Genomic DNA, 12,783 nt, shown 5'->3' with positions numbered 1-12,783 from the left:
GTTTTCTGTCTTCACCCATTCACCTTCATATCTGTTGCCATTTGGAAAGACGTATGTTCCTCTTCCATGCATTCTTCCGTCATTCCATTCACCCTCATAAACGCCACCATCCGCGTAAAAGTATTTTCCCCATCCCTGCATGCGGCCATCCATCCATTCACCGTCATATTTCTCAGAAACAGAACCATCGGCAGCTGCGTAAACAACAACACCTTTACCGTGGCGTTTGTCATCTTTCCATTCGCCGTCGTATCTGTCACCATTCGAGTAACAGTAGGCGCCTTTGCCATGCATGCGTCCATCCTTCCAGTCCCCCTCGTAGCGATCCCCATCGTGATATTCCAGGACACCTCGGCCATTGATGCGACCAAAAGCCCAATCTCCGGTGTATTTGTTTCCGCTGGCATAGTAGCATGTTCCCCTTCCATGCACTCTGTCCTCCACCCATTCTCCATCATAGCGGCTACCATCAACGTATGTGTATACTCCATGACCGTGGCGCTTACCAAAAACCCATTCACCATCGTAAGTCTCATTATTCGGGTATTGAAGGCACCCACGACCATGCATCTGGCCATTCTCTATCTCGCCAGAGTAAATCATCTTTATCTGTTGTATTTTTCACTCGGTAAACAAGAGGTGGAACTTTGTAGATATATATATATCTAAAATAAATTTATTAAATATATTTATGTATCCTTGCGGTACCTTCAAGAAGAATGCGACAAATAAAGAGAAGATCAAGGGGAAAAAAAATAAAATTGATGGTTATGGACGCCAATTTCTTCATGTCGTGGGGACGTTAAAATAATAGTAACAATATATATATATATAACAATAATAATAATAATAATAATAATAATAATAAGCGTCTTCAATATAACTTGTTCACTTACTCACTCATACTTGCTCCCTTTTGCCTGCCATGTTTCTTCCCATCTTCTCAAGAGGAGATTCACTGAAGAGAAATGCAGAACATAAATAAACGCACGTCTGCCACAATCCGGTTGGATCCAACCTATTGCCTGGGGCCAGGTGAAAACGCACAAACGGCAGAAGCAAGAACAGAACAGTCATAGCAAATAAAAAGGAACGTCTGGATATTCACATATTAAATTGTATTGCATTTCCCTCCTGTTTCACCTCCAAGATATGTTTCCAGAAATTTATACCGACAAAAAGGAGGTTCGTCTTCGCCCCGCCATCTCCATGGGAAGTTCAAGCGAGCAAGCCTCTTCCATTCGTCCCTCCTCCTTAGATGAATGCGGTGCGGTACCGCTCTCGGTGTAAACAAAACCGCGCCAAGAAGAGGGGTCCAGTGTGTGCAGTTTGCTGTGTCGGATCCCGTAGAAGAGGTACCAGGATAAGGAAATTACCACAACTACGATATAGTTGCGCCACGCTACCAGCGGCAAGAAAAACATTTGTAAAGAATTGAACGTAACCCCAAGAAGAGGAACAAAAGGAAAAAATGGGGCAACAAACGGCCTCGGAAAGTCCGGAAAATCAATTCGAATTTTCCACATGGAGACACACACAATAGTGAAAGCCACAAGTGTACCAAGCGAAATAATCTCGCCAAGCATTTCCAGCGGGAATAGTCCGCCAATGAGAGCACCGGCTACACCACAAAATAATGTAGCATTCACAGGGGTTTTCAGTCGAGGATGCACACAGGACAATACAGGTGGCAAAAGTCCGTCTTTAGCTAATGCCATGACAAGGCGAGGCATCGCAAAGTGGCAGGCAAAACAAACTGAGCTAAGACCCGATATTGTGCCAATGTCGACAAGAATTCGCAGAAATGGCGGTGCTCCCACCTCGCGAAGGGCCATAATGACAGGTGCGTCAACGTTCAAGGAGGTGTATTTCACCATTCCCGTCAGCGCAAGAGTCACAAGGAAATAAAGAGCAGAACATATTAACAACGTGTATATGACACCTCGTGGAAGATCACGCTGGGGATTTCGGCACTCTTGGGCACTCGCAAAAATGGTATCAAATCCAACATTTGCAAAAAAAACAACGCCGGCACCACGAAGAATTCCACTCACACCGTATTTGCCAAGCTCACCATTGTTGGGAGGTACAAAAGGGGTGAGATTGAACTTGAAATCGGCCCAATGGGTTACTGCAAAATAAACTCCGTATGCAAAAAAACTCCCAAGCACCATGAACTTGACAATAACAAATACATTGTTTACAGTGGCTGTCTCAGAGACCCCTAGACATAAAACAACTGAGCAGAATAACGTTAACATAACCGCTGGAAAATTAAACAAATTACCAGTGAGAAAAAAACCGTTACCCGAGACACCAATCGGTGAGCCTCCAAATTCTGGCGGAAACACGATAGAGAACTCCCTAAGAAAAGATTGAACGCTAGAAGACCAACTAACCGATACAGCGGAACCAGATACCAGGCATTCCAAGGTAAGGCCTACCGCGACGATCCACGAGGTAAACTCACCAAGCGCCACAGCTGTGTGAGTGTAAGCACTACCAGCTGCAGGAATCATTGCCGCCAACTCCCCGTAGCATAGAGCTGTAAAGAGGCAGGGAAAAACACATAATAAAAAAGAAATGGCAAGAGCAGGTCCAGCATAAAGAGCCGCAGCCTGGCCGGTGATCACAAAAATGCCAGCTCCAACAACCGCCCCAACGCCAAGGCTCACCAGCGACCGCAAGCCAAGTGTACGTCGAAATGGACTACTTTCCAGTGAAGCCACGGTTGCATATATGCATCTTCGCCGCAAAAGGTTTCGAAAAAAAAGAGTGCCTAGCCGACTTTCGCTCTTGCTAGTTACATCCATCGCTGTCCAAAAAGAATACCAAAAAATAAAAAATAAAAAATAGAAAAATAAAAAAAAAAAATCATGTTAATGTCACCGATAAAAACGCGATAAACTCAAAACAAAAAAAACAGCACAAAGAAAGAAATCAGCAAAAAAAAAAAAAAAAAATGCCATGGAGACAAAAAAAACGCAAACATATACACACATACACAAACACACCCGCAAAGGATCCAGTAGTAGAGTGTTGCAGTCAATACACATACACATTATATAAATATGAGGGAATGAAACCACGCCAGCATGCGATCTTTTTGTTCTCCTCTACACTAAATAAAACCTCCGCAATTGACATCACTGTGCCAATTGAAACCAATGTGTGTGCTTGTAAAAATAACAGAAAAAAAAAGAAGCCCGCTCAAAAAAAAAAAAAAAAAAAAAATTTTCCTGTTCAGTAGCACAGAAATGACAAACAGCAGATATATTTGGAAAAACGCAATCGACGCAAGTGCCATTAACAATTCGGGTAATATCTCCTTGTCAATCGGTGCCCCTCCTCCTCTCAATTCTCGTAGTGCTTAGGATGGCCGAGCCCCATTCTTTTTCATTTCATCGTCCACGAATTTCTTTTTTTCTCCTCTTTCGCCTTTGGATCCGTTACTTTTTTTTTATTCATCTTTTTTTTTTTTCTGCAGTTTCTATTTCAATGATGATGTTGCTGATTTTCCATGAGAGAGAGCCTTGGAGAAAAATCGATTGTGCTATTCAAAGAAGTTACTAAAAAGAAGATGAGCCGCAGCTTCTTCGCTTTCTTCACACGCACGGTAAGCCTCAATCGCGTCCTCTTCAGTCCAAGCACCTCCACCCAGTTCAACGAGGCGTTGAACGGCGACACGTTCCTCTTCCCTCAGTGGAATGGAAACAGAGTCAGGGGGGACATCGACACCGCCGCCCGTGCTGGTTGTGAATTCTGTCTGGCCAGGATTCCCCATGATCCGCAAAAACCCTTCTAGATCCTGCTGGATCAACCCAATGACCTCCGGGTGGTGTATACGGAGCTGTTGTACGACGGTGGGAAGAGACTCTGGATTGGCCTGAACTATCGAGCGTATTTCTCCAAACTGAGGGATTTGCATTAATGCATTGTAAAGAGCCGAGTCACTATCATCTTGGCGCATGTGCGACGTTAGCCGGTCTGTTAGCGATGACATCCGCTCGGAGCTTGCAGACGGGTTGATAGCAGGCTCATTCATCCGCTGCAGAACATCGGATGGAATCCCGGTGCAAAGAAACTCAACAGCACGATCAGGGTTCATGTACGCCGCTCGTAGCGCCAAAGCCACCTGTTCACGATCCTCAAACCCCATGGCAATGATGTTGTCCACGAGGGTTGGGTCAATGCCATGCAAAGCCAGGCCTTGCGAGGGTGCTGCTTCCGAAGGAGGTGGTTCCGCCCCCTGCCGGGACTCAGCGATTCCACCAGGCGCACCTCCCGCTCCACTTGTCGCCGGATCAGTTATTGCGCCCTCCCACTGTCCACGGCCAACTGAAGTGGGCTCAAAAGAAGAATTTGTTTTTGTTTGCGGCGGAGGTGCGGATGTCGCTGGCTTCGCCTGTGGCTTGTTTTTATTTCGCTTGTTCCCAGCAATGATAAAAACCGCATTCTCCTTCACGCCTAACTCCGTCATTGTCTTTGAATTTTCCAGAATAGCGCCATTGTAACACAAACGCAAACTATCCGTGTTATATTCATCCTCCAGAAACTTTTTAACAGTCTCTACATTCGTATCCGGCGTGACCTCCCTCACCTGCTCACTCCCAACAATGGACCTCAGTACAATCTTCATCGCCTTCCCCCGCACCTTTTTGATTAATCAATATAACCGCTGGATTTGTTTGCTTGAGTTCTCTTCCTAATTAGCAGAAAGAAGGGAGAGTGAAACAAACCAAAAAGACAAAAAAAAAAAAAAAAGACTGCGGCTCATTCTTCAAAACTTCAGCACTTTATCTCCCTCTTTTTTGACGTCAACGGCCGCCATTGTTCATAGCCACAGGGCTGCGGCCCCAAAGGGAAAAAACTGTCTACTGAAGATGAAGGCTGCGCGGTATAAGCGCCGTCAATTGTACATCAAGGCCAACAAATCAGATAAACAACATATATACATACATCAGCACCTAAAAAAAAAAAAAGAACAACCGTACCCCAATTCTTTCTCATAAGCCTAAAAGCGCATTGGTGGGCCTCTTGGGGGTTTTGGGCGGACAGTGGGGGCCCTCTGCCGGTACAACTCCCAACAGAGCTCGTAGTCGGCAGCTGTCGGCCCTGACGCCTTCTTCTTTCGCAACTGGACGGTTCGTCGGCTTTGATCAACCAAGTCTCGCCTAACAGTAACGGCAGACTGTGGAACCGCGGGCACCTCAAATGACAGAAAATCCACCGAACTATCATTGTCAGCGCTACCGCCGAATTCGCTACAAAGAGATCCGTTCCGGATGCGATTTGCAGTAGAATTCGCCAATTTTTCCTCTCCTTTCTTTGAGTGGAGACGCATTTTCTGTTTTCGCGACGTTCTAAGATACGCCTCGTACGCCGCATTATGTGAATTCGTACAACTCTTTGCAAGTGAGTCGCATGCCAAGGCATAGAGGCAAAGCATTTCTCCACATCGTACTACTTGCGCCTCGACAAGATAGCGAATTGTCTCTTTGGGTTCGGCACCAGTGGGAAAGGCGCACAAAACAGTTGTGTTGGTGTCTGATGTGAGCATCCAACACGCACCCGGATACCGTTGCTGCACACATGCAGGAACCCGACGTTTGGAAAATATTATTTTCCTTGCCTCAAAAGAAACCATCTTACCCACATCATTCCACCGCAAGGCATTTAGTTTAATAGTTGAATAATGACTGTCTCCCGATTCGTCAGCCGCAGCATATTTTAAAGAACCAGCAGGATCCTTTTCCACTGCCACACTGACAAACTCTTGTTTCCCAAAAACATCAGAGAGCTCCAATGTGAGACCAAAAGATCGCTCCAGTGCTATAAGCTCCTCTGCAGTAGGAAACAAATCCCGTTCAAAAATAGTACGGAGTGAAGAACACTCACACAAGGCATGAAGCTTTGTGTAGCAGCTAACACAAGCATCAGACAGCATCCTTCGCAGTAGATAGCGTTGCTTTGATGCAAGGGATTCAATAGTTTCTCCAATGCGTATGCGATGAATGCGGCCTCCCGTGCCGCCTGCTTCTGCTCCAGCAGAGTCAAACGGCTCTCCTGTACTCTCGTTCGGCTCCTTCGAAGAGACACATGAAGGCACATAAGAAACATCGACCGCATCACCCATAAATTCCCCGCCAGAATCGAAACCTCCGTGAACGGCCGTGGATGCTGCTCCCCCAGCAGAATCTGTTCCCTTTCCAATCCCCAGTTTTAAAGCATCAGCATTCATTGTTTTTGGCAGTGTTACAAAGGGTGGAAAAAAGTTATATGCGCGCGCAGGAACAAACAGCTCTGCATTCATCAGAAGCTCCAGCTGAGAGTTGCGACCGGCCACGGAACTTAGTCGCTCAATTATTTGATGAACCTCCACGGCCAGACCCTCTACGCAAATAATCCTTAAATTGTCGTCCATAACTTCAAAACCACTAATGCCAGGTGGTGTAACAATTTTAAATGGGGCATCAAACGCCGTTGGAGAAGGTGGACGTGGGGGTGAAATCAACTGAGTCCTTGGAGATTTACCGCTTTCCTTCTTCTTTTCTTTTACAGGTACTGCCTCCGGCACTGGTGCGGGCACCTCATATTGATACACGTTGCTTCCCTTGTACGCCCTTTTAAGCTGAAGTAGTGTGGCGATAAATGCCTCTAACACAATAGGCACCCACTTCGCTGCGTAAGGCATTCGTATGATGCCACGCGTGAGGAAGTGGCCATGCGCAGGTAAGCCATTGCTTAAAACATGCGTTGGACACGGAAGTGGTGTAAAAAAATCCACTCGTAGCGAAACCATCGTGCCCTTTGAGAGACAATTGTCCTCCCGAAAGACGGTGGTGCGACTAGGAAGTAGATACACCAGCTCACTGAACTCTCGCTGTCGGTCGGTTACAGCCGCGCGCAGCAATACCGTCCCCTTTCCCAAGCAAATTCTCGCCCCTTTGAACACAGAAACCTCCAACCGTCGAAAGAAGACATCTTGGTACACATCTAAGGGAGTCCGGGTCCCCAAAAACATCACCCGACAAAATCCCACCTTGCCATTGGCCTCCAAATACAGCTCCGGGGACCGAATCTCGGTATCGCCAAACCTCACCGTCAAAAAGAGAGGGTCCTGTGAGATCTCACTTCTGGGAAGATCGTGAACGGAGCGAACCTCAATCTTCAGCGGACGATATCTATCTAGCTTGGCTGGCGGCAAAAACGGAGTGCCGCAACGAACCTCAAAAAAACAGTCCTGTAACATAGCATCCGGCGGTACAGGCACGGAGCGACGCGTAGACGATAGTGTCAACAACTCAATGAGATCGAAGCTCAGAGAGAAGAGTTGATCCGCGTTTTCAATAACAAAAAAATCTTCCTCTCTTTTCGCACGATCCTTCTTTCCTCCTGCTTTCCCCTGCTTCGCAGTCGTGGGTGCAGCTCCGTCCAAGGCCTCTTCCTGCGGCGGCCTGGCGTACAACTGCACCGTGTGTGAGGTGTTGCACAGCAGCTCCAAAAGCGGCAGTGATAAGGTCACCTTCCGGCAAAGAAAGCAGACATCAATTTGCTCCGGGGCACGCTCCGCATAGTTCAGCGCACCTGCCAGAGTCTTTCGATCCTCCTGTCCAGCAATATTCGCAACGAAGAGGAAATCTGACGGCGAGTGCTTCTCACAAAACTCCACCGATGCCCGAGCACGGAACCACAGCTCGAGTATGCGGTCATTCTCGTCATTTATCACCAGCGCGTCCGCAACTGCGTGAACCTTCGGCATCTTCTTGTAGACAAAAAAAAAAAAAAAAACGGATGCAAAAAAAAAAAAAATCAAACGCAACAAGAAAACAAAAAAAAAGCGCCTTCCCCAGCGCACCACATAGAAAATACAAAAAAAAAAAGGCAAGCCCGAAACAGAGCAAGGCCTCCAAAGGACAAATATATAAGAAGCAAACCCCTTCAAAAAGAACAAAAAAGCAAAACATCTATCGAGTTTGCAGCTCCCTTCTAAGAGCACCGCCTGAGGAGTTGATCGAGTCAGCTTTGGCGCCAATTCTTGAGGTGATGCAATCAATAGACTCCCTTAGCGCCAGGCAAGGATTCGATCCGGTAAAATGCTCAGAGAGCAAACGAGTCGTGTTCCTGGAACCTTTTGGTAATAATTGCCTGGTAAAGCCATCTTCTACGCTCATTGGATCAAAGACGTACTCCACAAGTCTTTTCAGTTCCTCTCCATTTCGAGTCCCTTTAAGTCCCTTCATTTCCCTTTTCGTCCCGATAAATTGTGAGGCCGGCATGGCCACTCTGTGCTCCGCCAAATCTGTTTGACTGCACGCATCTCGCATTTCTCGGAACCGATGCGTGTTCCGGGTAGCATCAGAAAGAAGTGTCGATAGATCTTCATTAGCCGCTTCTGCGGCCTTTTTCCAGTCCCACAGGTGTCCCTTTAGGCGCTGCAAACTCTTCTGACTTCCGCATTGGGCAGTGGAAAAAGAAATCTCTTCGGCCACACCTGTCACCTTATCGCGAGAAATGGCTGCCGCCATTGTGAAGAGTCTTTCAGCCACTTGATACTGTCCATAACGAAAAAAGCGCGAGCCCAGATCGGCAAAACTCGATACGCCAACGTCATTCATCATATTGGAGTCTCTTTTAATGTCTTTATTTGCCTCCACAATATCCAGAGCCTTCTTGTAATAAATAAGGGAATCTTCGCATGTTAATGATGAATCGCCTGCCTCAATAAAAAGTGGAATAAGGCCCATATTTTCTACTCCCAACAGACGCTCCCGTGAGCGTATCTCAGCTTTTATACGCCCCAGTTTGTCCATAACGATACTGTCGCTCGTCTCCACACGGTCACCCATGTACTGAACGCCAAGATTCCTTGCTACATGCTTCAGCAACGCCACTGTAAATGCATCCCTCGAGTTGGTCTCATGGAAAGCTTCCTTCTCATCGCCTGACATATCAGGTGTGCTGGAAGGATATGTGGCGAAACTTTTTGCTTGTTTGCTTGCTTCCTCCACGGCAGATGAAGAATACTTTGCCCACATTTTTGCATGTGATATTTTCTTCGACAGCAGCAACTCAACAAGAAGAATCCACAAAAGAAAAAAAAAACACTGCAGAATAAACTGTCAACACGTGTTTGTCAACATTTGATATATATATATATATATATATATATCAACAAATGGTGTAACTCAAAAACAAACACATCAATACAAATTAACTTTTAAAGTTTATATCCGCTTGCAGCTCGCAAATGATCGTCTTCTTTGAGCATCCCCCTCCCCCACATTCCATGACACCACGGAGGAACGAGGCAGGAATAAGGGTGGGGGATAACAAAAGATAAAAATGTATCAATTTCCTGGGGCTCAATCACGCTTTATTCATATAAAGCCAAAAAAATAAATAAATAAAAATCACAAGCGTAACATTCCGGTATCCCAGTCTGAGAAAAAGTAATAGAAAAGTCCTCATCACCGTTAACACTTCTTCTAAACGTGCTTATAGCGTGCAGCAAACCCCCCAAGGACGTATTTGGGAAAAGGCAGGACCCTCGCTACAACACAAATGATTATAGAAGCAAAAACCATTAAGAAAGTGTATGAGAGCAGTGACTAAAAAATGCAGATATATATATATGTATATGGCACTCTCTATATCTCATTGACATCTGTCCTCTCCCCACGCCATGGCTCTTCAATGCTTTTCCACCAAGATCTAAGTCCCAACATTGTTACATGTGGGGATGATTCATTGCATCTAGCTCAAAGGATTTCTTTTTCCGTTTTTTTTTTGTTTTTTTTGCTTTTTTTAGGGGGTTACACAGGGAGCAACAGAGCCGTAGCTCCCTTCTTGTTTTTCTGAAAGGGGGTTATTAATTGCCCTTGAACAAATCCATCTTCCAAGGAGGCCCACAAGAAGAACTAAAAAAACGACGGCGCCTGCCAATCTTATAAAAGGCAGTAAACGTTTTACGTTGTGTTCCGTGGGAGAATGTACATCTGGTTCGTAGTTTAGGAATTTCCCGGTGGATTCCATCAATTGAACATGTCCAGAAACATCATCCCATTCAAGTGCAGCCACATGGCCAGGGTCACCCTTTTTCCAACGACTCAAGCCAAAATCAATCGCAATCAGGCGTCCACCACACAGACGCCAATCGGAAAAATCGTCCGTATCATGCGGAACATGACCCACCACCACCGATTTTATCCCATGAAACTTTTTGGATAAAACTTTTTTTAGTTCGGAGCATCGAACATTTAAAATAGAACGGACAAGAATAGGGTTCGCAACTTCCTTGACTTTATTTTCTTTTAGGCTAACTCCAACCTTTCCCATAGGGCTCAGTGTATTGTTGATCAGTGTGTCACGCAATGCCTTATTGAACTTCTCCACCGCCTTAATTCCAGTTATCATGTTTCCTGTGGCCGTCGACAAGCCCCCATGCATGAAAAGAAATTCCTTGTGGTGAAATATGGCTCTTCGCGTGCGAAGATAAATTCCCAAAGGAGTTCTGTTAGAGAGAAGCTCACGGCGCCCGGCCTTCCCGCCAGATTGCGCAAGGCTTACCGGGTCCACAGCACTAAAGTCTCCGAGAAGATTTCGAATCTCATGATTACCAAGAATCTGAATAACATCGCCACCTTCTGCCTGTGCCTCCTTCTCCAGCCTCATAAGCAGGCGCACAATCATGAGGTCATCTGGGCCAACATCAAGGATGTCGCCAAGCTGCACAAAATAGGTGTCTTTTCCAATCCAATGCTGACGCTTATTCACCAGCCCCGCAAGGTGGAGTATAGAAAGCGTTTGATTCAAATCTCCATGAAGATCTCCAACAGCTACAATGCGTCGTCCTAAACCATGATTGGTCGCGAAGAAAAAAAACAAAAGAACCCATAACCACAAGGCACGCAGCATTCTTACCCGGATAAAAAAAAATTTAAACAAAAAGAACTTTTTCAAAGATTAAACAAAATAAAAGTAAAAGTTGAGAATAAAAAAAAAGCATACAATTGCAATGCGTGCAGACAATCATACTCTATACACAAAAAAATATATACAAATAGTAATATATGCATACAAAGCAAAAAAAAAAAAAAAGATTACACTTAGGAGCGGATAAGTAACCATATATCTATATATATCTATATATATATATGGGGATGCGTACACAACAACTGATAAAACAACAAATAAGAAAAATAAAATGGATCTGAATTATTTCAAGCCTAGCTGTTTTAATCCGATTGGACATTTACATTCATATCGGCGGCCCATATTTCATCTGCCATTAGCTTTCCAGTTAGGCAATCAAAACGCATGCCTAAGCAAGGCTCCAATATAACTTTATTAATTCGACGCATAAGTTGTTCTCCAGGCTCAATTGCGTACCGTTTGTTTCCTGCACGTAGTAGTACTAAACACAGCGCCGATAGAACCCCGGCAGTGGGAGATGTGTATTCTAAAAGACAAGCCAGAAATCCCTCGGGTTTAATTGTCAAAAGTGGCAACAATACGGTAAAAAGAAAAACAAAACATGTCTGCAAAAGAAAAAACAATGAACAGGCGGCCATCAAAAGTTGAGTAAAGTGATAAGATCGATCCTGTCTCACCATAATGTGCTGAAGAGCGACCTCAAATGCCGCGGTGCCGGCCAAGTCACGCTCCTTCGTGGGCATTTTCATTCTCCCTTTCGCCCTCCTTCGTGTTCTCACTATTTACCGCACGCCAAGCGCACACTTATAAATATTTTAATCGCCCACAGCACAAAAATGAGTTGATGAAGGCAAAAACAATATCATAATGACGGAACCAAAAGAAACACACAAAATAATAATAATAATAATAATAATAATAATAATAATAATAATAAAGAAATGAAACAGAACACATATATTCTCCTTCATTTCAATTTTTAAAAGTACAAAGATCTAAAGGATACAGCGGTACTCCTCCAAAGCTGCAGTCCCATTCCTTCAATATATATATATAGGGGATATGAGAGCAAATCCCTCGGTCGACGTGGTACTTTACATTATAAGAATGGAAAGTGCGTAAAAAGAGGCACGGACAGCCAAAACCAGCAAAACAAAAAAAAAGAAAACAAGGAAAAAAGAAAAAAAAAAAAGCTCGGTGATAAATCACGACTACTTCCTGCTGCTATTTTTGTTCTTTTCTTCAGACTCCAGCCGCTTTTTCTTCTGCTCCTCTTGGTATCGTCGCCTCTCCATGGCCTCATCCAGAAGAAGCCGTGCGTCATCCTCAGCGCGAAGCCGTTCCTCCGCCTCTCGGTGCAAACGGTCAGCTTCATCTTTTAGTATGCGCTTCGTCCTTTCCAAGTTTGTCATGACCGTTGTTTTCCAATTACCCCTTAACTCCAACAATTTCCTGAAATCTTCCTCCTCCTCAGCTTCTTTTTGTGCCTTTATTTTCCGACGCATCTCTGCACCCTCCCTTGAGAAAAGTTTTTTCAAATTGCGTCCGACGAAATCCGAAGGCTTCTTACGAGAAGCGTTCTCCAGCGAAGGGTCACAACCGGAATCTAGTAAAAAAGAAATAAGATCCTCCCACTCCTTTGAATTTGGTCGCTGGTAAATAGCCGCAAGGTGGAGAGGTGTGTTCAATTCCCCATTTTGAACGTTTACGTTGGCTTTTGCAAGAACTAGAAGCTTCAAAATTTTGTAATCGCAACGAATGGCGCAAAAGTGAACCGGCCGATTGCCTTGAATATCTGCAATATCGCAGGCAGCACCTTGACGGATCAAATATTCCACCACCTCTTTT

The 12,783-nt window shown here is 45.0% G+C and overlaps 8 protein-coding genes across 8 annotated transcripts, besides 13 other annotated features; all 8 read right to left on the bottom strand.

The window, feature by feature from the left end:
- On the bottom strand, positions 1-603 carry Tc00.1047053506833.79 (hypothetical protein, conserved; the record flags this gene model as incomplete). Its single annotated transcript, XM_802238.1, has 1 exon — positions 1-603. A coding segment is annotated over one exon (603 nt), but the record flags the coding sequence as incomplete, so codon positions are not given.
- Positions 1-12,783: a sequence feature (heterozygous, Esmeraldo-like haplotype).
- Positions 654-693: a sequence feature (AT_rich).
- Positions 807-868: a microsatellite.
- Positions 1,167-2,813, bottom strand: Tc00.1047053506833.70 (cationic amino acid transporter, putative; the record flags this gene model as incomplete). Its single annotated transcript, XM_802237.1, has 1 exon — positions 1,167-2,813. The coding sequence occupies one exon, from the start codon at positions 2,811-2,813 to the stop codon at positions 1,167-1,169; it is 1,647 nt and encodes a 548-aa protein (XP_807330.1).
- Positions 2,834-2,874: a microsatellite.
- Positions 2,911-3,011: a sequence feature (T-rich).
- Positions 3,213-3,234: a microsatellite.
- On the bottom strand, positions 3,554-4,639 carry Tc00.1047053506833.60 (UV excision repair RAD23-like protein, putative; the record flags this gene model as incomplete). Its single annotated transcript, XM_802236.1, has 1 exon — positions 3,554-4,639. One exon carries the CDS (start codon positions 4,637-4,639, stop codon positions 3,554-3,556), a length of 1,086 nt encoding a protein of 361 aa, XP_807329.1.
- On the bottom strand, positions 5,015-7,762 carry Tc00.1047053506833.50 (hypothetical protein, conserved; the record flags this gene model as incomplete). Its single annotated transcript, XM_802235.1, has 1 exon — positions 5,015-7,762. The coding sequence occupies one exon, from the start codon at positions 7,760-7,762 to the stop codon at positions 5,015-5,017; it is 2,748 nt and encodes a 915-aa protein (XP_807328.1).
- Positions 7,775-7,840: a sequence feature (T-rich).
- On the bottom strand, positions 7,968-9,038 carry Tc00.1047053506833.40 (uncharacterized protein; the record flags this gene model as incomplete). The annotated part of the gene is made up of 1 exon (XM_802234.1): positions 7,968-9,038. The coding sequence occupies one exon, from the start codon at positions 9,036-9,038 to the stop codon at positions 7,968-7,970; it is 1,071 nt and encodes a 356-aa protein (XP_807327.1).
- Positions 9,147-9,172: a microsatellite.
- Positions 9,393-9,414: a sequence feature (AT_rich).
- Positions 9,770-9,809: a sequence feature (A-rich).
- Tc00.1047053506833.30 (serine/threonine protein phosphatase, putative) lies at positions 9,808-10,917 on the bottom strand (the record flags this gene model as incomplete). The annotated part of the gene is made up of 1 exon (XM_802233.1): positions 9,808-10,917. One exon carries the CDS (start codon positions 10,915-10,917, stop codon positions 9,808-9,810), a length of 1,110 nt encoding a protein of 369 aa, XP_807326.1.
- Positions 11,129-11,158: a microsatellite.
- Positions 11,238-11,684, bottom strand: Tc00.1047053506833.20 (hypothetical protein, conserved; the record flags this gene model as incomplete). Its single annotated transcript, XM_802232.1, has 1 exon — positions 11,238-11,684. One exon carries the CDS (start codon positions 11,682-11,684, stop codon positions 11,238-11,240), a length of 447 nt encoding a protein of 148 aa, XP_807325.1.
- Positions 11,829-11,872: a microsatellite.
- Positions 12,085-12,127: a microsatellite.
- Tc00.1047053506833.9 (hypothetical protein, conserved) lies at positions 12,147-12,776 on the bottom strand (the record flags this gene model as incomplete). Its single annotated transcript, XM_802239.1, has 1 exon — positions 12,147-12,776. A coding segment is annotated over one exon (630 nt), but the record flags the coding sequence as incomplete, so codon positions are not given.

Source organism: Trypanosoma cruzi, genomic scaffold (assembly GCF_000209065.1).
Source record: "Trypanosoma cruzi strain CL Brener 1047053516755 genomic scaffold, whole genome shotgun sequence".
NCBI lineage: Eukaryota > Euglenozoa > Kinetoplastea > Trypanosomatida > Trypanosomatidae > Trypanosoma > Trypanosoma cruzi.
This window is presented reverse-complemented; position numbering and strand designations above follow the sequence as displayed.